Here is a 22,250-nt window from a genome sequence, read left to right as displayed (position 1 = left end):
TTGGTTAGTGGAGACGGTGTTGGTTAGTGGAGTTGACACGGTGTTGGTTAGTGGAGGTGACACGGTGCGACTCAAACCAGCTGATAACACGGTTAATAAAAGGGTTTTAACCACGTGAACTAGAAGGAGAATTAAATTATTCATTCAACATAAAATCAATGTTTCCAGTTATTAATTGGAACAGAGAACACTTTGATGTAATGTAAGAGACTTTGTCAGAAATTACAGCCACAGGAAATTTGAACTGAGTCAGAACCTGAACCAAATCCAAAAGTGGGAATTTTTTTTTTATTCAAAGGCTGATGGATTGGGAGAACTTGAAGAGAAATATATCAAAAATTGAGGAAAGGTAATAATATGAAATCATATTATCATCACATTTGTCATTTAAATTAACACAGTAATGTGATTGTTACACATCACATGAATCTGCTACTTTATTACAGGCTTTTTTTATATATAGACACCATGTATTTAAACCCATTAACACCAGGAGAGTATGATGTAATGACAAGTGATGTCATTTTAATAGTTTCTTTGAACAGGTGTGTGAACACGTTCATACACAGTCGTTGTGATGAGAATAAAAAGGTAAAGAATGGAATAAGTAATAAACATTGATTTGTTTTGTACAGTTTATTCAACATATTTACCAGATGTAAATCATCTTCATCTAAATCCAGGCCTGATGTGGAGACTCTGTGGCAGAAACTCCCCAGACACAGATCAGACGGACGTCAGACTCCAGACTGTACACACTGTACATGTGGAGCAAAGTGTTTCACGAGAGCAGAGTGACACGACCTACAGCTCACAACTGACGCTTCCACCTGAGGTGTATGAATAAACCTTTAACCTTTAACCTTTAACGTTGTCTGACGTCTAAAATACGAGGACTTTCAGTCACACACCTGGGCAGGTTAACACATCTATTTATTTCTCACTCTCTAGATCTCTAGATCTAGAGTCCTGGGTTCACATTTCAGAAAAAAAAAAGATGACAAACTCAACACGTTAGAACAACTCAACAGTACAGGATATAAATACTCATCTTATTCAGGAGGGGGCAGTGTGTTTCATGATCCTAAGGATTAGAGCAGAGTTATCTGCGTCGTCAACATCATTTTAGACTAATAATAAATATCATGGAGTTGCATCATGGCCATGATCATGCATGTGCGACTTTACTAACACATAGAAAAATACCACGGTGCTTGTTTGTTTTTTTTCTTCTTTTTTTTGTTTGTTTTTCAGACCAAAACACGTAGACTTTGATGGACAGGAACACCGGGACGTAAAACCACGACCGTGATCTCTGTACGTACTGTTCCGTTCTGCTGAGTTTGGCGTAACGTGTATTAAAATAGGTTAAAATCCTCACTTTCATCACGTGACAGAGTCAGCCCTGAAGTGGACACATTATGTACAGGAACACATGGCTTGAGTCACAACATCAGTGGGTTCAGTCCAGAAGGTGGAGTGGGGAAAATCAACCCACATTTGGCTTCACTGGTTTGGCTGTCTGTCCTGCAGGGGCCGCTGTCCACAGGCTGTGAGTCAGTGGCCTGGTAACAGACACGTGAAGTGAGGAGACTTTTAGGTCCAGGATCTAAAATACAGAATCTTAAAGTTTAGGACAGTATTTAAAAAAAAAAAAAAATGGATACAGTACCTGAGACAAAACATCTAACTTTGTTTCTGCTCACCGTCTCCACTGATGTGCTGCTGCTGACTGACGAACTCTTTTTACACAAGTGCAGAAAATATCAACGGACCGTCACCATTTACCACCAGACGCCATTTAACTCACATTATTTTCTACAGGTCGACTTCCTGTTTTCACGGCTTCAGAGTTAGTGACCGTTTAATGCCCACAGACCTCGACTGTATTCTCTGTAAACATGAAGAGTTGGAAATGGCTGGTTGTCAGTAAGAAAATGGAAAAACACGCCTCGATTCCTCGCTACGGTCAGATGTACCCTGGACGCTCTGACGGCCTCACCTGGGGTTTTCAACACACTTAAATACATTCAGTGCACACGTTAACGGCTACATCGTCTTCATCTTCACAAAAAGCACTTGAACGAGTCTCCTCTGGTCCCCCCTGGATCAACATGTCCCCAAGTTTGATCAGTGATTTGTGTATTTTGTGTGGGAAGGCTGGGCCACACGAGGATTGGACCTGCAGTCAGCTTCTCACGGTCCTGTTTGATTTGGTATATTTCCTCTACCGAAAGCACACACACACACGTAAACACACATACACTCCCTGCAGCTGTACAGACGCAGACGCAGGGGCGCACGGCAGAGAAATGTCCAGTAAGGATCAAGACAAACGGCTCAGGCGTTCAGTTCCGCCTGATTGGCTACTGGTGAGTAGAAAAAAACGAGGTCCGGGGGCCGCACAGGAGCCGCAGCCTCCGACGGTCGATCAACGCTTGATCTGCTCCTGTGTTTTAGCAGCGGTCGTCCTCATCTGTGTCACTCAGTGGCTCGCCGGCCCCAGACGGACTCACCTGACCCAGGTGCTTTCTGAAATGCCCGTTGGGAACCTGCCAGGAGTGTCTGAGCTGCGGAGCGGAGCTGATGGCGTTGGCCCGTCCCAGGCTGGTGGCTATGGCGGTCTCAAAGGTGAGGGTGTCTTGACCGTCACCAGGCTGAGCGCCGCTGAGGTCCTCGTGGAACGGTAGGTATGGCTCTGAGATGTAGCGGTGAGGTGATGGGTGGCTGGGCGGTAGAACTTGACCTTTAGATGACCCTTGGTTTGAAGAGGGCACTACGTCCTCCTTGTTGGCTCTCAACGAGGCCTCTGTGGAACGACCAGGAGCATCCTGGGAGTGGGCCGCCGAGGAGGGCACTGCTGTGGTGGAGGTGAGGGCTTGACAAACCAGAGGGGAGTAGGAGATGTAAGGCCGAGGGCGGGACGGCGTCTGAGGCAACTGACGTCGATTACGAGGGGTACCGGAGTCTGAGGCCGCGTGGGCGGGGCTGCCGGAGGTGTTCACCTGCAAACAACCCAATCACAGCGGTGAAGAGATCACTGGTCCACGAATGACACCCACCAAGTTATAGGAAACAGATTTGGTCGAGGTCTGACCTGTCTCTGTGAGGCCTGCGTGCGAGCTTCGCTGGGTGAGCGGGAGCGTCTCCTCTCACATGAAGCATCCTGGCTTCGTTCCTCAGAGTTGCAGCGGGAAACGTCAGGAGACAGCAGGTGGCGTCGTTCCTTGGATCTCCCTCTTTCATGGCTACTTGTTTCTTTGGGGTTGATTCTCGAGCCTTGGAGAAGATGGCAAACAGGCAACATATTTATTTTTTTATAACTTATTATTATTTATGTGAGTGTTTTTCTGAACCCGACTGCGGTACTTGACCTCTGTAGCTCCTCTGCCGGGGTCTGTATGTGTCGTCTGGACTGATTCTCTCCAGAGAATGTTGCTCCTGCCAGAGGCCGTTCACACACTGGTCTCCGATGGTGGAAAAGGAGCGTTTCATCAGTTTACTGTCCAGTGACATCCCAGGCTACAGTCGGAACAAGACAAGGAAAAAAAGAACTCAAACCTGTTCTTCTGAACTGTTCAACAAGTAAACGCTGTACTTTCCACAACAGCTTCAAATTATTTTACTAAAAACTCCGTGTAGTCGAGCCGAACAAAAAAGAAAAAAAGTAAAAAAATAAAGCTTGGAAATGGATTTTTAAATGGACTGGTAACTAGAGATGGTTTAAAAGGGTGTTTTCTGAGTTTTCTCATGTTTGGTAAAAAATCCCTGCAGCAGAGGTTTGGACTGACTGAAGAAGAGGAAGGTGATTCATATCTGAGAGGAAGAGTCTGTACGATGTTTGTAATGAGGTGAAGGAAGCTCACCTGTGCTTCAACAGCCAATCGAGGCATGGAGGACGCTCTGATGGACGCCGTCCTCTGAGGTGATTTAACAGCCGCTGGGTCCTGCCTGGTCGGCTGTAGTACCTGGTTGTACTCCACGACATCTGGCACCTGCACCGACGACAAAAAGGAGAACTGAGTCACTGTTATTACTGTACAAATGCTTCTCCAGCCTAGTAGTTACCAGCGTATGAAGGTGATGTGGGTGAAAGTGACGGGGGAGGTGGTAGGGGTGGTACGGCGTACGATAGTCGTCTTCAATCGCCTCCTCTTTCTCCCTAGAATGTGACGGTGGCTGCAGGAACATCTCTTGGGGAGAGATGGGGCTGAGAGCCAGGAAACCACCTCTGGTTCTGAGAGAACACACACAGAGACCCAGACGGAGGTTAAGACTGGACCTGAAGTGATAAGGAACCACAGGGGAGAACAGCGTCTGCACAGATAATCAAATGAGGAAACAACAGCAGCGTTTACAAAGCAGATCCAGCAGTGTGTCTGAGGAACGACAGGGATTTGGCGTTGCACAGGATTTCCTGCGGCAGAGAGGACGCATCCATGCGCTGGAACATCGGAGCGTGTTTCTGCAAAGTGTCAAAGAAACACACGCCACACATATGCATAGTTCAGATGTGAGTGTGTCTGAAGTTTGGAGTTTACTGTAACTTCAATAGAAATATCATTAATATTATTATTGATTAAACAATCTCAAAATACTCTACAGACATGTTGTTTCTTTACAAGAGTGTATTTATTAATTATTCGGGTTGGATTAATATTTTTAATTCACAATCAATTTGAATTTATTCAGCTACATTAACAAGGACAAAACATCTTTTTCAGATTATGCTGAAACGTGTCCTACCAATATTAATATTATAAAAATACTACTGCTGCTATTAATAATATATTAAGAAGATTTTTTATATATACTGACGAGATAATAATTATAATAATTTAATGGGTGCTGTTTGCAGTGGGAACACAACTAGTCTAACTGTGAGCAACAAGAACAGATCATAAAATAATCCAGATGAACCAGAAACACCTGTTCTTCTAGCTGCTGCTTGAGTTTTTTAGCCTTGCTCTGTTTGTAGTAGTCCATGATCATCATGGCGGCGTAGATCTTCCCTATGGTCATGTCGCTGGCTGAAAGACAGGAAGTAGAATTTGACACATGTACAGCAGTGATCAGCAGAACAGGCTCAGTTTTTAGTGTCATAGAAGGCAGGAGTCTGACGTCACCTTTGTGAATAGGAACGAGCAGGTCCAGAGTCTTCTGGGAGAGATGAGGCCAAATGACACTGATCTCCTTCTGCAGGTCCAGGTCCATCTGATTTCTGTCTTCTCCCCCTGGAAATCCACAGCAGAGAAGACACAGGGATATTAAAATGATTCTTTTTTTTTTCAACACCCTCCGTCAGGTCCCGGCGCTGCGGACTAACCTCTGGCTATCTTCACCTCCAGAGCGGTGCGAATGAGAGCCATGAGCGTGGAGGTGAAGTGGACGGACATGTCGTCGTCCACCGGCATGTTCATCAGGACCAACCTCTGGTGGCAGCAGTAGAAGCGTTAGTTAGTGACAAACCGGGGACAAGTGAGAGACAAAGACGTTTCTACTGCTGAGCGGCTGAGGCGGCGCATGAGACGTTGACAGGAAGTTGGTTGATTGACTGATTCTTACAGTTTAATCAGAATAAGATCAGAATAAGATCAGAGTACGATCTCTGGAGTCTATGACTTAGTTGTTGCGTTACAGTGAAGTGCCAAGAGTCTTAGTCTCAAAACTTGTCTCACTTAAAAAAAGGAAAAATATCTCAGCTTTCTCTACTGTACAATAAACAATTGTTCAAAAGTAAAAGAAATAAAAAAATCTGTTTGGAAACTTCAGCTGCATTTTTGTGTTAGCTAAAAATGTCTTAATTTTTAATTATATAATTTAAACAAAAAATAATATTTGCTGGAAGAACACTGTGGAATATTCTCCACTGTTAACATTTCAACAAAGTCAGTAACTTTGGAATTTAAAAAACAGTTATTTTGGAACCAACGCCTCTCGTCTGATCATCGAAATTTAAAATATCATCATGAATTCACTTTCTATGAATATTATATATTGTTCCCGTTTTACTACTTTTTCTCGTATGTTGTTTTTGTCTAATTCCACACATCCTGTGTAAATATTGTGATGCTTAAATCATTGATAAAAAAAAGAAAAAAAAAAAGAAGAAGGACTCACACGTCACACTGCAGTTAGAGAAAAGTGTTGGTCTGCGATGGAGCATGCTGCAGGCTGACAAACTCACAACACACAAACCACACAGATGGAACAGTGGGCGGAGACGCATGCAGGACGACTACTGTATGTCAGAAAAAAGACAAGTTTGAAAGACACGTCAAGACGTGGAAACCTTCAGCATGTAGATGTTTTACAACGTTATCTCCAAACGGCCTCAGAGAAATCAATGTTTGAGCGACAGATAACGGCGTCGTATTTCACTGCCACGATGCAAAGCATATGCATTAAAAAATACATAAAGTATTACAAGCAAAACTGCATCATATAATCAACAGAAAAATGCGTTGCCTTTCCAACAAACAACACAGAAAAATGAAGTTGATCAGCTGATAATCCTGCAGACTAACACATTAATCCCCAGGTTAATCTACCTTATAAGCCACCTTGGAGGGGCATTTCTTGCCCAGGCCTAGAGGTGGTGACATGTTGGTCAACATCTCATACATGTCTGTGTAATGGATACGACCACTGTGGTGCCAGGTAGCCATTAGGATGAAGATGAGGAAGAGGAATGAGGAGACGGAGAGGGGAGGTGGGAGGGGGGGGGGGTAGAAGAACGATGTTGGATTGGGATCAGGAACGGAAAAACAGCAACGTTTTCAGGAATCCCAAAGGAAGGGGGAAGACAAAGGACCAAAGACGGAGGAGGAGAGACAAGAGAGAGGATTATTCCAAGGTTGAACACAGGAGGAGGAAAGTTGAAAATGCAGGAGAAAAAAAACCAGGTTGTTCTCTTTCTATGCTGAAAACAGGGCATAGAAATCTGGGGAAGGAGAAAACCTCAGACAGGATGATCCGAAGGAATGAAAACCTCATCCAATCTGGGGCTAACAGATACTTACACTGTGTAAAGATGATGTTTTTGTGTGTGTTTTTCTTTTTTTAATTCAAAACTTTAAAACTTTCTAATCCCTGGTCAAAAACAGCCATTTCTTTTCACTCGTCATCTTCACAGTAACACCAGCCGCTGAGACTGGAGCGCCTCTTTGTCCTGACTAACAAACACGGTGATTGATGGTGAAGGGAGGCAAAAGGAGGAACAGGAGGAAGTGGTTCTTGACATGGGGGAACCAAACCTTGCATGCCACCCTGTGTGGGCAGTTCTTCCCAAAGCCCAGGGGAGGCGAGATAGTGCGTACAACTTTGTACATCTCCTTATAATGGATCCTACCACTGAAAAGAACACAAGTGTCTTTAGTTGTTGGTCAGTTCAGCTGGGAGGTCCAAAAAAAAAAGGGACGGACAGGAAGTTATTCCTCTGGTGAAAAGGCATCATGTCTATTAATATGAAAAAACAATATTAAATATAACGTTCTTTACAGTAAACATGCAGGACGTTGTTCATTAAGTCAAGAGAACACACACCTCAGACAGACGTTAACACACCTGGGTTTACCTGGAAACTCTTCATTTAAAACATTTTACTCTCAACCAACTTGAACTGTGCTGAAAAGAATCATTTATTTACAGAAATGGTTCCAGGAAAATATTGATGAATTACTTTATTGATCCCTGTTACTGTTGGACCACGACTATTCACGTCAGCCTTAAACACTTTACAATATTATCCTGGACCTTTTGCTAATAATAAAGGGAGACTTTCATGTGTGTCCTTGTGTGTGTGTGTGTGTGTGTGTGTGCACAGGCAGCTCTTTGAATACAGATGTCAACAGGAATGAGGAGAAGGTAACACTGACCAGGCTGCACGATCATACTCCCCCCAGATCCGTACAAACTCGTCCAGGTGGTGAGGACCGAGGATGGACGAGTCTCTGGTCAGATACTCAAAGTTGTCCATGATCACAGCCACGAAGAGGTTCAGCATCTGTGTGCAGGACAAACAGAAAGACGTTGATATGTCTCTACATTAATATGGAGGAAGGTTGTGACTCTGCTTCACTCACCAGGAAGGAACTGAAGAAGATGAAGGAGACAAAGTAGAAATAGGCGAAGTCAGAGCCACAGCCGCCCTCCGGCTCCGAGGACAGAGAGGGGTCTGTCTCACACTGCTGTCCCCCAAGACAAGACAACATGATCTCCTGCCATGACTCCCCCGTGGCACTCCTGGACAGAGACAGACAGGAGACAGTGAGACAGAGACGGACGGACGGTGGTACGATGACAGCCGTGACTCCATGAAGACCTGCGTCACCTGAAGAGCAGCATCAGAGCGCCACTGAAGGATTTGAAGTTGTTGTGCTGGTTAATGTGAGTCTCCTCGTTCAGCTTGATGTTTCCAAACACCTGTTGAACACGTCAAAAAAAATATTACGATTTTATTTATACAGCAAAAATGTCACCTGATGTTTGCAAAGAAAAATACACGAGCAAAGTGAAACAGAAAGCAGTTTAGGGCAAATTACTGGTAAATGTAAAAATATCATGTAAAAACTGACGACAACAAGGATTTATATTTAAGAGAAACTGCGTCTCGTGACGATGAACCACATCTTAGACTACGTTGATGAAGCGGCCGTCGCTGCTGCGTCTGACCTGCATGCCAATGATGGCGTAGATGAAGAAGAGCATGGCGATGAGCAGGCAGACGTAAGGCAGGGCCTTGAAGGACTGGACGAAGGTCCACAGGAGAATCCTGATGGTGTAGCCCTGTCTCAGCAGTTTGATCAGACGAGCAGCGCGGAAGAGTTTCAGGAAACTCATGTTGAACGTGTCCACGAACTGGAAAAAGGACAGAAAATAGGAATATTGGAAATAGTGAAAACTGTCAACATCATCATCATCGTCATCGTCATCGTCATCGTCATCGTCATCGTCATCATCATCATCATCATCACCTGCAGATCTACCACAATCTCAGTGATGCTGCCCAAGACAGTGATGAAGTCAAAAATGTTCCACGTGTCTCGAAAGTAGTTCTGAAACAGGACAGGACAGGTACGTAAGGTCAAAGGTCGAAGATTTTTATTGGACAAGATTTTCTGGTGTCATTGGTCTCGGTCCGTGCTCACCAAAAGGCCGAAAGCCATGATTTTGAGGACACACTCCACAGAGAAGAGAACGGTGAACGCCGTGTTCAGATGCTTCAGCACGGCTTCGTACGCCGGTGGCGCCGAGTAATACTGAAAATTTAAAGGCGGAGGAGATTAAAGTGGAGGAAATGTGTGGCTCAGTGACATAAGAAATGGAACATTCCCAGGAAGCGTGAACCTCAGCTCTGCACCTCTGCAGATCTACAGGTTGATGGAAGATTCCTCCAGACCCATAAATCACGCCTCGCTCCTCAGACCTCTCATCTGCTGCACTATAAAAGGAGTCATTCCTCCAGAGGCGGCAGCCAGAGTTAATGAGGTCATGTTAAATAGCAGCCCACGGACATTAGGGATCAATATTTAATACGGGCTGAGTCACACTACGTCTGTGTGCGCGGCCCAAATAAAGGGATATTCAGTAAAAGTGAAGTGTAACGTCAGAACATCATCATGGAAATGTAACAGTGACTGAGGTGAACAGCACAGCTCCCTGAAAAGAATCCTCACTATCTGCACGTCTGAGTGAGGAGTGACACTTCTGGGTTTATTTAAAACCCAAGTGTTAACAATCACAGGCTCTTAACAGAACAGGCTGTAAAAACAACCTGAGCAGTGAGTTGGAGAAACGATGATGAAGAAACAGAAGGAAGAAGGTTAGTGAAAAAGGTTAGTGAAAGTTAATGCTCTGAACTGCTTTACTCCTACTGTAACTATTAGTTATATTAATAACAAACAAATCCTGCTGTCAACTAAAAACAAAATGGCTCCCCCGCAGGTTTATTACCATCTGATCTGTTAATAACTCTTAGATTATCTGGAGACCAGAGATATTAGTTGTTGGAGTTTTAACAAGGTTTGTTAAACAACTAAACTTCATTATATTCCTTGTCATAATGAATCTTTAACAGCAAACAGATGTGGAACAAATTATTATTGGAATGGAGGTTATTTACCACATATTTCACTCTAAACAGAACTTTGTGTCTCTCTTGTTTATATATCCTGTCTTTAGTGATGATTTTTTAAGTATATTTTTTTTTCATTCTTGCTTCTTTTTCCTCACCTTCATCATCAGTACGATGGTGTTGAGGGCGATCATGGCCAGGACAGTGTACTCGAAAGACGGCGACACCACAAAATGCCACAGACGGTACTGGAACGTGTGACGGTTCTGCGGCATGTAACGAGTGAGGGGCTTAGCACTGATGGCAAAGTCAATGCACGCCCTCTGGAAGGAGAGCAACAGAATTATTAGAAAAAAAAACATGAAATTGTGACAAACTCCCCAAAAGAAGTTTTTTTTTTTTGTCTTAATTTTTGCATTAACGCTGTGTCACCTCGTTCTTCTCCAGGCTGCACTCCTCCATCATCTTATCCCCCTGTTCCTGGAAGGTGATGATGATGAGAGCCACAAAGATATTGACGAAGAAGAAGGGAAAGACCACAAAGTAAATGACGTAGAAAATGGACATTTCCATCCTGTTGCCGTGACTGGGTCCTCTGTCCTCTTCAGTCACATCCACCGAGTGCTGCAAGACCCTGAACAAACACAGACACCACATTGATGTTCCTGTCAACAAGACCAACTGTTGAGCCTTTTCTTCTTTTATAAATGCTNNGCTGAACGTGATGATGGATTTGGGAGAAGGGTCAGATTAAAAATGTCAAACGTTTTTTACGGCCTTTCTGTCCAATAAGAGTCACAGCGTTGAACTCACTGAGGCCACCCCTCTCCTGTGGAGACGGTGAAGAGCGTGAGCAGAGCCCAGATGACATTGTCGTAGTGAAACTCCTGCCTCTTCCATTCTCTTCGTTTCACCTCCTTCTTGTCTTTGGCGTAGTCGATGTAGTAGCCCCTGCAGCAGCACACGGACACACGCGTCAGAAACCAATCGTGTTTCCTTCAGTGTGTGAAAGACCTAAGGTTCATTTCTGATCATTTCTTCTGCTTCATAAACTCATAAACCGTGAAGCCTGTGGAGCCACAGGACCAACAGATATGAAACATTTTAAACTGAAACAGTGAGGAAAGTAATAAAGAAGTGACGCGTCCTTACTGGCAGTCCTTCTCCGTGTCCTTCGAACTGTCAGTGCAGTAGAAAAACTTCCCTTTGAAGAGCTGCACCGCGATGACGGCAAAGATGAACATGAAGAGTTTGTAGACGATCAGGATGTTGAAGACGTTCTTCAGAGACGTCACCACACAGTCAAAGACGGCCTGTGGAGAACGGCAGAGAAAAACCTTGGCACTACACCTTTATCAAACTACTGACGACTGGAAGCAGAAAAACACAGGTAGTTAGATGTAACTACATTACAGTGGACGAACATCTACCTTCAGTTTAGGAAGTCTCTTGATGGTCTTCAGGGGTCTGAGGACTCGTAAGACTCTCAGGGATTTGATGGTCTTAATGTCCCGTCCTTTGTTGTTCCTGCAGAGAGAAAGTCGTCGTCATTGACACAGAAGTAAATAAAAACAAACAACCACTCCATGGCCGACGTCTTTATTTTGCTTTGAGGTGAAAAAGGCGCAGTTACCCCATGACATTACTGTTGACCAGAGGGACATCATTCACAAGAGGCAAACACAAAAGGAAAAGAAAACAGTTTGAATATTTTGATGTTGGATGGATGGTTTGACCAAAGTTAAATAACGTGACTGACGTGAGGGCAAAGGCCACCAGCGCCCCAACCACGACAATGAAGTCCAAAATGTTCCACAGGTCTCTGAAGTAGGAGCCGTCATGGAGGATCAAACCCTGGTCAATCATCTGAGAGTGGAGTAAAAACAAGTTCCCAGTTAACGGAACGGAACAGAACAGAACAGAACAGAACAGAAAACCAATGTGGTCGGAGAGGGAACGTCTTTTAAAAAAGTGAACTCACTTTGATGATCATTTCAAATGTGAAGACTCCGGTGAAAACATAATCAAAATAACGCAGAACCTGCAACAAGAAAAAAAACCAAACAAAGACAGCAAATTAGATGATTAGGTTCATCAAATTAGCTGCTTAATTACCTCCAATTTCAAGCTGTGCTTTGGAAACACGTCGACAGATTTAGTCTATGACAATAAACCTGATTGAAGTCAGTGTTCAGTTTAGTTAACGCTTGTTAACATTCAGTTCATGTTCTGAAAAAAAAAGATTTTGCTTTTGGACTTTTGGACTTTTGGACTCGTCCTGAGTCAATCAGCTGGACCAAAGCTGCCTAAATTACACGTGTCAAACATTTGAAACCAGTAGCTGAGTAGTAGTAGATGATGATGATGATGATGATGAGTAGACTCATGTGTCCATTTACCTTATTCCAGTCAGAGGACGCGGCCACAGGGTCCTCAGCAGCCAGAGCGATACTGCTGGCTGCTATAACCAGCAGGATGGACATTTCAAAGTATCGGAGGTTGACCACGTAGTGACACGCTCGACGGAGCCTGAGGGGGAACAGATGGCAGGGTGAAGCGGAGGTGAAGGAGTTAAAACCAGTTAAAAATATCTTTACATTGTGAACAATCCATTCACATCTTTTCTGTACAAGTAGAAAAAAAACGGCAGCAGCAACAGGAGGAACACAGAACAGAAACTGCAGTTTTTCTAGAGACGTGTGAGGGAGTATCTTACGGATTGTCGGGTTTGAAGATAAACATGCTGTTCGGAGTCACGGTGTTGACAGGATTGGCCGCCCGCGCCTCCTCTTCCTTTTCTGATTTACACAGTTCTGTGTCTTTGCTGTTGACTAGAGGAGGTCAGGAGGAGAAGGCCGTGAAGTACAGAGAGAGAGAGAGAGAAGCACTGATCAGTCATTTAGGTTCTACTCTAAAAAGAGGTCGACACGATTTGGAACGATCTGACCTTGCCTGACCCCTGGAGGCCACAGGTGAAATGGATTTAAAGTACGAGTTCACGAGTCAGGATCATTCACAACATCTGGAACTTTCACAACGGGAAATGACTCTCACACTGGATAGAACTCAGGAACTATGTAGAGCTGAGGGTTCACATCAAGGTTGTCCAAGGACCAATGAGCAAGGCACTCCAAATGTTTAGAATTTGTCAACATTCTTGTCTTGTCACTAGCTGCGAAACACCTGACCTTATACACAAACACTTTTCAGTTGATAATAAAGATAATAAAGTTCAAATCAACACAAATGATTCTAACTTCGGCTTCACTCATTGGATAGAAATATTAGCTTTTATTAGTTGGCCAATCAGGTGAGCCTCATGACCCTCAGCTACTTTAAGCAGTGTCACCAGGGACCTCACATCTTAACAACAGCTCCTTCAGCACCTGTGATGGTGGACAGCTCCAGACCCGGCTGTAGGTTGGACATGTCAACGATGACACTGGAGCTGAGCTGAGACCCGTCCTCCTCCGTCTCCGTCTCCTTCGTTTCCTTATTCTCCTCAGTCACAGTTGAAGGGCGGGGCAGCTGCTGCTGCTGATGCCCCTCCTGTCCTGCAGGGGGACACTCACCAGTGTGGCTTTGATCACCTGGTGGATTCGTGTCCCCTCCCGCTCTCTGATCATCCTGTCTAGATGAATATAGAAAAAAAAAAATCTGTGATAGGTTGAAATTTCAGTAGATTTTTTTTACTAAAGATACAGAAAAAGTTGGCAGAGAATTGGCATCTTCAAATTTATAAATAATTAAATCAACAACAAAGCAAATGAAGCCAAGAACCTAACAACTGACACAAAGTCTGTCGTTACGTCTGTGATGTGTTTTTGTCTCAGCTTTGTCTTACCTGGTCTCAGGTTTGGACACCACCTCCATCTCCTCCGTCTTAACTGGATTTCTATTCCTCTCTTTACTTTCTGAGCGATCGACCAACTGGATATTAATCTGAGAAGATGACCCCTGACCCCTGTCCCCTTCCTTCTGGTGGTAACAGTGCTGTGTCCTCCTGTCCCTGACCCCTTCACCGTCTGGAGCATTATCTGGGGGTCTGAACTTTTTCACCGCCCTGCGTTGGCGATTGCCGTTCAGTCTGGGGCTCCTGAGTTCGTTGGTGCTGTTGTGACTTTGACTGACGTCGAGGTTATTACTCTCAGAGACGGGCTTGGACTCAGGAGGTTCTGGCAAGGTGACAGACTCCGGGACATCAGCAAGAGGAACACTGGAGGGATCCTGTGAGTCTGGCACAGACATCGGAGGCTCAGGTATTCCACCGGCGAGTGTGGCACCAGGAGGCGGGTCCACTGTCACGGAGGAGCCCACATCCTGGCTCTTGGCGACCGAGGCCGAGGGCTCCGTCAGATGTTTTAGGCTCCCGGACAGGGTCTGCTGCACGGCCTTGCGATGGATGGACAGTTGCTGTCCATGTGAACTCTGGTTCTGAGCAGGAGTTCCGTCCTTGTCCTCGGTGGCGTTGCTGAACAGGATCTCTCTGCTGGACATCTGTCGGTGTCTCCGCAGCTGGCTGGTCCTCTGCTCCCACACCGACATCGTCATCCTTTTCCTCCTCTCTCTCCTGGACATGAAAGAGTTAGAGGGGTTGAGTGGAGGCAGGGGACGCACCTCCCTGATGCTCCCCTGCGCCTCCTCTAGGGAGCAGGAGTAAGCAGGCCGACTGCGGTGGATGGCTCTCTTCCTGTACAGGTAGGGCCGCCGCCGCCGGCTTCCCCTGAAAACAGACAGCGTCATGTGTCAGTGTGGGAAACAAAACGTGGCAAAAAGACAAACCACATTTGATTCTACAACTTTCTACAATCTCAGTTAAGTTCTGGTTTATTTTATTTCAAAAATGTCTTGTGAAAAATAAAATATATGAAATAAACTATGTTGTAATTTTAGTGTAATTTAAAAGTAGCAGCTAGTGACAGATCAGTTCCACTGGTGTGGACGTCTGTCTTTCACAGCTGTGATGTCATACATGGAACTAGTTCATGTTGCATTATACTGTAGGTATCAGCACAGACATGTCATTGTTCTTTCACAGCTGTGATGTCATACATTGAACTAGTTCATGTTGCATTATACTGTATATACTATTTTGAGAACGTTTACAGCCAAACTGCATGGTGTAAAAACTGTGTTTTTAAGCATCTTGAACAACATCACTGTGTGGTGAAAATGGATTGGATTTTTTTTTTTAATTAGAAAACCAAATCAGTGACTATGTTGTGTGAAAATAAATAAAATCTGTTTTTGGGTGAGTTTGATCACAGAAGGACTATGGAGCAGAATGACATCAGCAAATATATGAAAAGAATGTGTTGTTTTTTTTTAAAGCTTGACACTGGAGATTCTGAAGGTACAGGACATCAACTCAACAGAACAGCACACACACAGGATGAGTGTGACAGGGTTAGCAAATCAGGCAGAAGTAAGCGAGCGACTGAGAGAGCAGAACAGACAGTTACTTACTGGGGCGTGGACTCTTGTGTGGTCCGTGTTATCAATGAGCCATTGGTTGAAAACAAGACATTAGTGCTTTTGTGAACAGAGACAAAACAGTCCAGGAGACACACAGCAAACTGTCCTTCGAAAAGATCGCGGCCGCTGACGACCTGCGACACGTGACTGTCGGCGTCTTTAACAGCTGTTTGAGGAAATTATCACTGAAAGACTTTATAAAAACACACGCTGGGATGAAGTTGTACTTTCAAACATCAAAATCTTACCACAAAAATAAATATATAATGGTTCAAAACCATGCGGGCCTTTTGGTGTGTGTCTCCATCGGACTCAAAGCGACACATCGACAAACGTGATGGTAACGTTATTAGAAACAGTTGAACAACATTCATAAACAACAGTCGGCACAACAGTGATAAAAGACTGGTTGTTAGCAGTATGAGAACAGATAAAAAAAAAAAAACACAACACAAAGATGAACTTCATCAGAGAACCAGAGCAGGAAACTCTTAAATATCTTCTGAACATGAGCGTCACACTGGGATGCAGGTCCACGAACCTCACCACATGCTGGTGACACTGAACCACAACTTCGAGGTTGACGGCAACAGCCTTCAAATCTTTCTCAGGAATACTTCAAATACTCGAGCAGAAGGCAAAGGACCGAATACTTCATAACGGAAGAAAAACGTACACACACGGAAATCACTCTTCAAATCTCTCTCTGTTTTTGTCCTTTCTCTGTTTTGTGCGTTTCCTGTGTGTGTAGTAAAGTGTTGAGTTTCAGTTTTTCTTCCTTTATTCATGCCGACCAGGCACATGCTCCAACATGCTGCATCCGTCGCGTTACTTTTTTATTGGGCAAACACTTGCCATGCAAAGTTCTTCCTCAGCTTCAGTGAGGTCACGGGGTCAAGTCAGTCTAGACTAGAGGTAAGAGCCGACGTCAGACTTAAATCCAAAACCCTCCTCAGGTGACTCGTCTGAAAGTGATTGTTGGTCCCAACTCCTCCTGGTGTCCCAGTTTCTCTGACCTGGTCCTGACACTAATTCCACCCTGATTTCTGTTTGGCTTTTAAAGTTTCCTTTTCAAGTTTTACTTTTCGGGAGAAAGTGTAAAGAACTTCATGTTATAAGTTTAAACATTTTCTTCTAAGTCAGGCCAAATATTCCCTCTCTGTCCTGATATTTATTTGTTCCTTTTCTTCACATTATTCTTTCAAAAATGTTTTTTTCTTCACTATATAACTATGCTATAAATAATAAAATTGTATTTGTTTTTATCAGTGTGAGGCCAAAGGATATGACTAATGTTGTTAATTTATTATAAAGAGATCTGGTCCAGGATTTGTTCATCCAACAGCCCGAGTGAAAGTTTTGCATTAAATAATGTTCAAATGAGAAATAACGAAGGAAAACATACTGGACTCTGAGCCTTGTTATCCACGTGATTTCATCTAACAAACCCTCTCTCTCTACAACGAGTTGACCATTTATCAACACGGACTTTTAACTGACTCTTATTACACATCAAAACCCTAACATGTCAGTGACAGTTCTGGAAACGTGTTAAACCCAATAAAAAGGCCGGAAACTTCAGAACATCACTGCAAGCAGAGAAGGACGGGCCGTGGAATGAAAAAGTATCAAATCTTCCACATTCCCATGCAACAAAACCAGATCAGAACTCTTTACTCTTGTGCACATGCACATGCACTTGCAGCGTCTTTGACAGAGCATGTGAAACCAGTCTCTGAAGATAAAGAAGAGTAAGAACCACCTCTTCTGCAAAAACAGAAAGCTTGGAGAAAACAAGGTCACTGAGAGAAACTCGACGTCGCACACACACACACACACCCTGTGTTCACTACATGGACAGAGGGAGAGTTTGAATGTCACATGGACACACACGGAGTAAGTCATCTGAACACAGTAAGTAACCACAGAGTAACCCTGTCTCCATGACAACGGTACAGGCACCTCCCACCCCAGTGTGGAGCAAGTAACCATGGAGACACAAGACCTTAACTTAGAGAGAACTGCAGAGCTGAGAGCAGGCAGGGGTTTAAAAAGAAACATGTTTCCACGAGTCTCTGCTGGAGCAGCAACAAAGTCAACGTTTACACCACAGCTGGACTAATGCGCTGACCTCTGTCTGTTTACAACCCTCTCCACATTAATATTGATCAAATTCCACGAATTCAAATCAGGTCAAAAAGTCATGCAGACCGTTGAGACTGTGGGTCCGACCGAGAGCCCACGCCCTGTGGAGATCAGAGGAGCAGGTCAGGCAGAGAGAAGGCGCCGGCGCACGGCACTTACTCTGAAGACATGAAGGAGGACAGCGGTCCCACCTCCTTGGCTTTCTGGAGAGCGTGCTTCTGGTTGAACGCTGCCTCTGCTTCTTCTTCATCCTGATCAAAAGACAGAAGGTGCAGCTGTAGAACTCAGCTTGAATAATTAAAGAAGAACTGATGTAGGAACGATTCAAGAGCAGCACTCCACCAGAGGAAAAAAAGGATCTAAAAGTTCTAAATCACTTGTATCTTTTAGGACCTTAAACATTTATTTTTTTTTTACCTTGGTGAGTTCTTGGGCATTGGCAAGATTATCCACAGCAATGGCCAAAAAGACGTTGAGCAGAGTGTCTGGTCGGATCAGTGTTCAGGACTGACGTAACACACGACAAACAATTATACTTGGTTTATATGTTTCAATGACAAACTTCTATTTTGTAATTTTTAAAAAATTCTATTTTTTATGTTCAAACAGCTTAAGAAACGGAGAGATTTTACTCTTTTATTTTTGCCTAAATAAGATCCAAACAGAAGAAATCGGATGATTTTTCAGGACAGACATTTACTATTTAGCCTGAAAAGTTAGGATTTTTCAGGACAGACATTTACTATTTACATCAACATTGAGGACAATATTCAAAACTGTTCACAAAAATATACAACAAATAAGGAACTTGCCGACACTTTACAAAACCAGCATCAATTTTTTTTGTCAACATTTCTGAAGGAATGAAAAAACCTGCCACAGGTGACAGAAGTAGAAGTGAAGGATACAGTTTCCAAACAGGGTGAGGACGATGAAGTAGACGGAGGACCACATGCCGGACTTCACTCCTCCTTGAGAGCGAATGCCGTTGTACATCACCTCATTCCAGTCCTCTCCAGTGAGGATCTGTTGACAAACACGGACACAGTCACAAAAACCACCGACGTTTGAAGCTGTGGTGTGAAACACATTAAAAGTTTCCCAGAATTCCCAGACCTGAAAGACGGTCATGATGGCTGCAGGAAAGGTGTCGAAGTTGGTCGGAGTGTAGTCCTCAAAGATGAACCTTGAAAAGGAAGCAGCTTTTATTCACTTATTTTTATATTTTCAGCCAAAACATTTATGAGTGTCTGGCAAACGTTTTTTTTTTTTTAATTTTCTTTTAAAACGCTGCGTCTGTTTGACACTCCAGGTCTCAGCCTGCCTTTATTAAAAATAAAAATTAGACGAGTGAGGAGGGGAAACTGCTTCAGTTCAAGGCTCCTGGTGAAATGAAACAACCAGGGAGGATTCATTCAAAGTAAAAAAAAAAACCTGAATGGAATCAGCCACATTTAAAGATTATTTAAATGATTCCATGGGCCACAGCAGATGAAACGTTTCTTTATCTTTGATTCCATTCGTCTTTGTCTGCATGTTAACAAAACGTCCTCAATTTCAGCAAAGATAAATTGGTAAAATTGATACATTTTTTGACCGTTACCTGCCACCGAAGAGCTGCATGCCGAGAAGCGCAAACACAACAATGAAGAGGAAGAGGAGGAAGATGAGGGAGATGATGGACTTCATGGAGTTCATCAGAGAGACCACCAGGTTTCTCAGCGATGCCCAGTACCTGGACAGTCACAGTGTTGACGAAAATGTTAAAAATACATTCATTTACAACTTCAAATTAAAACAAGCCTGTGCAGAGGGAGTGTGAAAAGCTCCTCCCGCCTGCACGCCAGCTTCCTGTCAACACGGCGCTCTCGTCCTGCTGCTCGTTTGACATTTCAACAGACGTCGAGGACCGTGTCAAAGACTCACTTTGTGATCTTGAAGATTCTCAGCAGACGCAGAGCTCGAAGCACGCTGATGCCGAAGGAGGTTCCAGGCCTGAAGAAACCCCACAGAACCTCGAAGATGCTGCCGACAATCACCTGCAGACGAACACACGTCCATGAGAATCTGCTGCTTTACACACCGTCAAGTATGGAAGTAAACAACTGACAACTGACAACTGACAAGTGAGAAGTGACAGAGAGGAAGACAGTAAACAGTGAAACAACACATGATCCTGAAATATTTCTCCCCACTAGAGAGAATTCAACATCGACTCGGTTACTGACGCTGCAGTCAAAGCAGTTAAAGGAGGAGTGGAAGTAGAGACGAGGTCCCAAGCTGTACATCTTCAGGAACATCTCAGTCAGAAACAGAGCCAGGAACAGGAACTCGGCGTAGTCTGGAGCAGACACAGGAGAGTGGTCAAAACTCACAACCCAAACAGGGACAGTTTAAACTTTCAGCTTTCACCGCGGTGCTAAAAAATGTTTTTTTACTTCATGCTGCTCCTTAAACATGGAGCCACTCACAGAGGAAGTTGGACAACCAGAGAGGCTGGTTGTGATGAACAATGGCCACACAGAGCGTGTTGAGCGCCACGAGGCCGAGCACCGTCCAGTAGAACGTGTGCGTCTTCACCACGCGGCGGATGGAGATGCGCAGAAGTCGCTCCTTCCTTCTAAAATAGGCAGCGGGCCCTCTCCTGGCACTCCTGATGCTGGCTCGGGCCACGGGGACGCCTGAGGCGGCGAGGAGGCAGAGGAGCAGAGAAGCAGAGATTATACAGCATGTTCCCACTCTCAGTGTGGGACTGGGCTCCAAAAATGAGATTCTAACAACCTTATCAAATATACACCGAAGCATAGCGTGCGCATGATGAGTCCATATTTATGAGTCTGTCCGGACGCCCACTCACCCACAGAGGAGATGTCACTGTATTGTTCCTCCCCTGCTTGGCCTCGGCTCACCACATCCATGCCTCTCCTCTTGATGGTGGTGGCTCTTTTCAACACTGCCGACCGAGTACGGTGATTAGTACGACGGCTGAAGCCGCTAACCAGCCGACATCACACTGTATTCATGTCATCTGGGAGAGTTTTTAGGCCATGTGACAGGATGTGGCCCACAACCGACAAAACTGTGCACCAAACTCCAGCCTCCACTGCAGGTTTTTGTACCTCATTAGTGAGTAATTCTCTCCAGTTTTACAGCAGACGTTACAGAGCTGATCTTTAGTCACTGTTTAGCTGCTCTTCTACATTGGTACTTCATACTAAGGTTTTTCTCTGGAGGTCGCTGTGGTCAACATGGCCCAAAAGCTGCACATATGAAAGTGTGAAAAAACGAGATGATAAAAAAACAAGACAAGCTCATGCCTGTGGATTTGTTGCTGAAAGGGAAACGTGAGATGATAATAATGACTGAGCTGAAGGAGACAAAAATGAGCAGTTAATGTTGAGCTAATGATCCAGACAAGTGTGTGTTTCCTCCTCTGCTCTGGTGCAGGCCATGCTCCGGGGACGGACGACTCCACGATCCATGCACCGTGTTTTTATTATTCAAGCTGTGTACGATCAAGTCCTGCCGTACAGCGTCAGGAGACGGAACGTGCAGCGTTTACATGCCGACCTCACCATTATATGTGTGTGTGTGTGTGTGTGTGTGTGAGATCTGACCTTTACACCAACAGCTGTGTTGACCTTTGAACCTTGTATCTTGTCATGTTTTAAAAACAGCTTCACTTCAATATTAACTTAAAAAAAAAGGCTACTGATCCGTCACACACACACACACACACACACACACACGTGCGTGCGTGCATGCTTCCTGCTGCCTTTTCAGATCAGAGGTTGCCAAGGAAACCACAGCGCAGCATCTTTTTTTGGTAACCACAACGTGAGCATCTGCATTTATTTCCATCTGGACGAATAACGAGAACTCATTTGTTCAAATTCTCTCTAATGTGAATGTGAAAATTCTTGGTCTCTGAATCTCACACCGCAGGAAACACGTGGCCACCTGAACGCTTCACTTTTTTAATGTAACGTTTCGATCCGTGTGAGTGTGTGTGTGTGTGTGTGTGTTCAGGAGATGCAGAGAGAAAGAGCAGAACAGATGGGTTCTCACCGTAGGCACCACCTGTACTCCACTCTGGGAGCCTCCTGAGAGCTGCCAATCAATCAACATTTAATAAAAGCCCTGCTGGTTCAGTGAGGAGGAAAGGTCAGAGTAGAGTTACCCTCGGTGCCGGTGGGCGCAGCGTTATCCTGGGTTTATATCTGTGTATATAAGTCAGCTGCCCACTGACAGCCAGGCTGGAAACAAACCCACAACCCTGCGGTGCCATTCTGAGCAACAGCCAAACACTTCTTTATTTCTTTATGTCTTTTTATATAAAGCATCACTTTGATATTGAACCAATCCAGCACTAAATGCCAACATGGGTTTGATGCAGGGCATGGATGTTCCATGACAACGCGGCAGAAATATTAACAGACCACTGTCGAGAAAACGAGTCTGAGAAACACAGCGTTCATGTCTCCACCTTAGGTTTAGACCCCGATCATCGGATCATGATTATGAATATTCAACTGACGAACAAGAACAAGAAATA

General features: G+C 44.4%; 1 protein-coding gene across 4 annotated transcripts in view; it reads right to left on the bottom strand.

The window, feature by feature from the left end:
* Positions 1-374: 374 nt before the first annotated feature.
* Positions 375-22,250, bottom strand: part of LOC103393243 (voltage-dependent R-type calcium channel subunit alpha-1E-like) — a 23,464-nt gene continuing 1,588 nt past the window's right edge. The window contains exons 4-40 of one of the 4 annotated variants that reach the window (XM_025065775.1): positions 20,553-20,648; positions 20,167-20,376; positions 19,924-20,036; positions 19,622-19,734; positions 19,299-19,430; positions 18,812-18,881; positions 18,604-18,721; positions 18,113-18,180; positions 17,855-17,946; positions 13,920-14,798; positions 13,462-13,706; positions 12,792-12,906; positions 12,475-12,604; positions 12,057-12,116; positions 11,835-11,941; positions 11,709-11,720; positions 11,506-11,602; positions 11,228-11,388; positions 10,889-11,026; positions 10,508-10,709; positions 10,234-10,398; positions 9,150-9,260; positions 8,976-9,056; positions 8,674-8,859; positions 8,333-8,424; positions 8,085-8,244; positions 7,878-8,005; positions 7,257-7,353; positions 5,327-5,432; positions 5,127-5,234; positions 4,930-5,030; positions 4,359-4,465; positions 4,069-4,237; positions 3,867-3,995; positions 3,375-3,522; positions 3,098-3,279; positions 375-3,005 (exon numbers count right to left, since the gene is read on the bottom strand). In XM_025065775.1, the coding sequence (XP_024921543.1) occupies positions 2,457-3,005; positions 3,098-3,279; positions 3,375-3,522; positions 3,867-3,995; positions 4,069-4,237; positions 4,359-4,465; positions 4,930-5,030; positions 5,127-5,234; positions 5,327-5,432; positions 7,257-7,353; positions 7,878-8,005; positions 8,085-8,244; positions 8,333-8,424; positions 8,674-8,859; positions 8,976-9,056; positions 9,150-9,260; positions 10,234-10,398; positions 10,508-10,709; positions 10,889-11,026; positions 11,228-11,388; positions 11,506-11,602; positions 11,709-11,720; positions 11,835-11,941; positions 12,057-12,116; positions 12,475-12,604; positions 12,792-12,906; positions 13,462-13,706; positions 13,920-14,798; positions 17,855-17,946; positions 18,113-18,180; positions 18,604-18,721; positions 18,812-18,881; positions 19,299-19,430; positions 19,622-19,734; positions 19,924-20,036; positions 20,167-20,376; positions 20,553-20,648 (5,777 nt within the window). In that variant the 3' untranslated portion in view covers positions 375-2,456. Of the gene's footprint in view, positions 3,006-3,097; positions 3,280-3,374; positions 3,523-3,866; positions 3,996-4,068; positions 4,238-4,358; positions 4,466-4,929; positions 5,031-5,126; positions 5,235-5,326; positions 5,433-6,551; positions 6,649-7,256; positions 7,354-7,877; positions 8,006-8,084; positions 8,245-8,332; positions 8,425-8,673; positions 8,860-8,975; positions 9,057-9,149; positions 9,261-10,233; positions 10,399-10,507; positions 10,710-10,888; positions 11,027-11,227; positions 11,389-11,505; positions 11,603-11,708; positions 11,721-11,834; positions 11,942-12,056; positions 12,117-12,474; positions 12,605-12,791; positions 12,907-13,461; positions 13,707-13,919; positions 14,799-17,854; positions 17,947-18,112; positions 18,181-18,603; positions 18,722-18,811; positions 18,882-19,298; positions 19,431-19,621; positions 19,735-19,923; positions 20,037-20,166; positions 20,377-20,552; positions 20,649-22,250 lie in introns of all 4 variants that reach the window. The other 3 variants (XM_025065773.1, XM_025065783.1, XM_025065778.1) reach the window with 3 other exon arrangements.

Source organism: Cynoglossus semilaevis, chromosome 2 (genome assembly GCF_000523025.1).
Source record: "Cynoglossus semilaevis isolate Cse_v1.0 chromosome 2, Cse_v1.0, whole genome shotgun sequence".
Taxonomy (NCBI): domain Eukaryota; kingdom Metazoa; phylum Chordata; class Actinopteri; order Pleuronectiformes; family Cynoglossidae; genus Cynoglossus; species Cynoglossus semilaevis.
The sequence above is the reverse complement of the archived record's forward strand: the minus strand, read 5'-3'. Positions and strand labels throughout refer to the sequence as shown.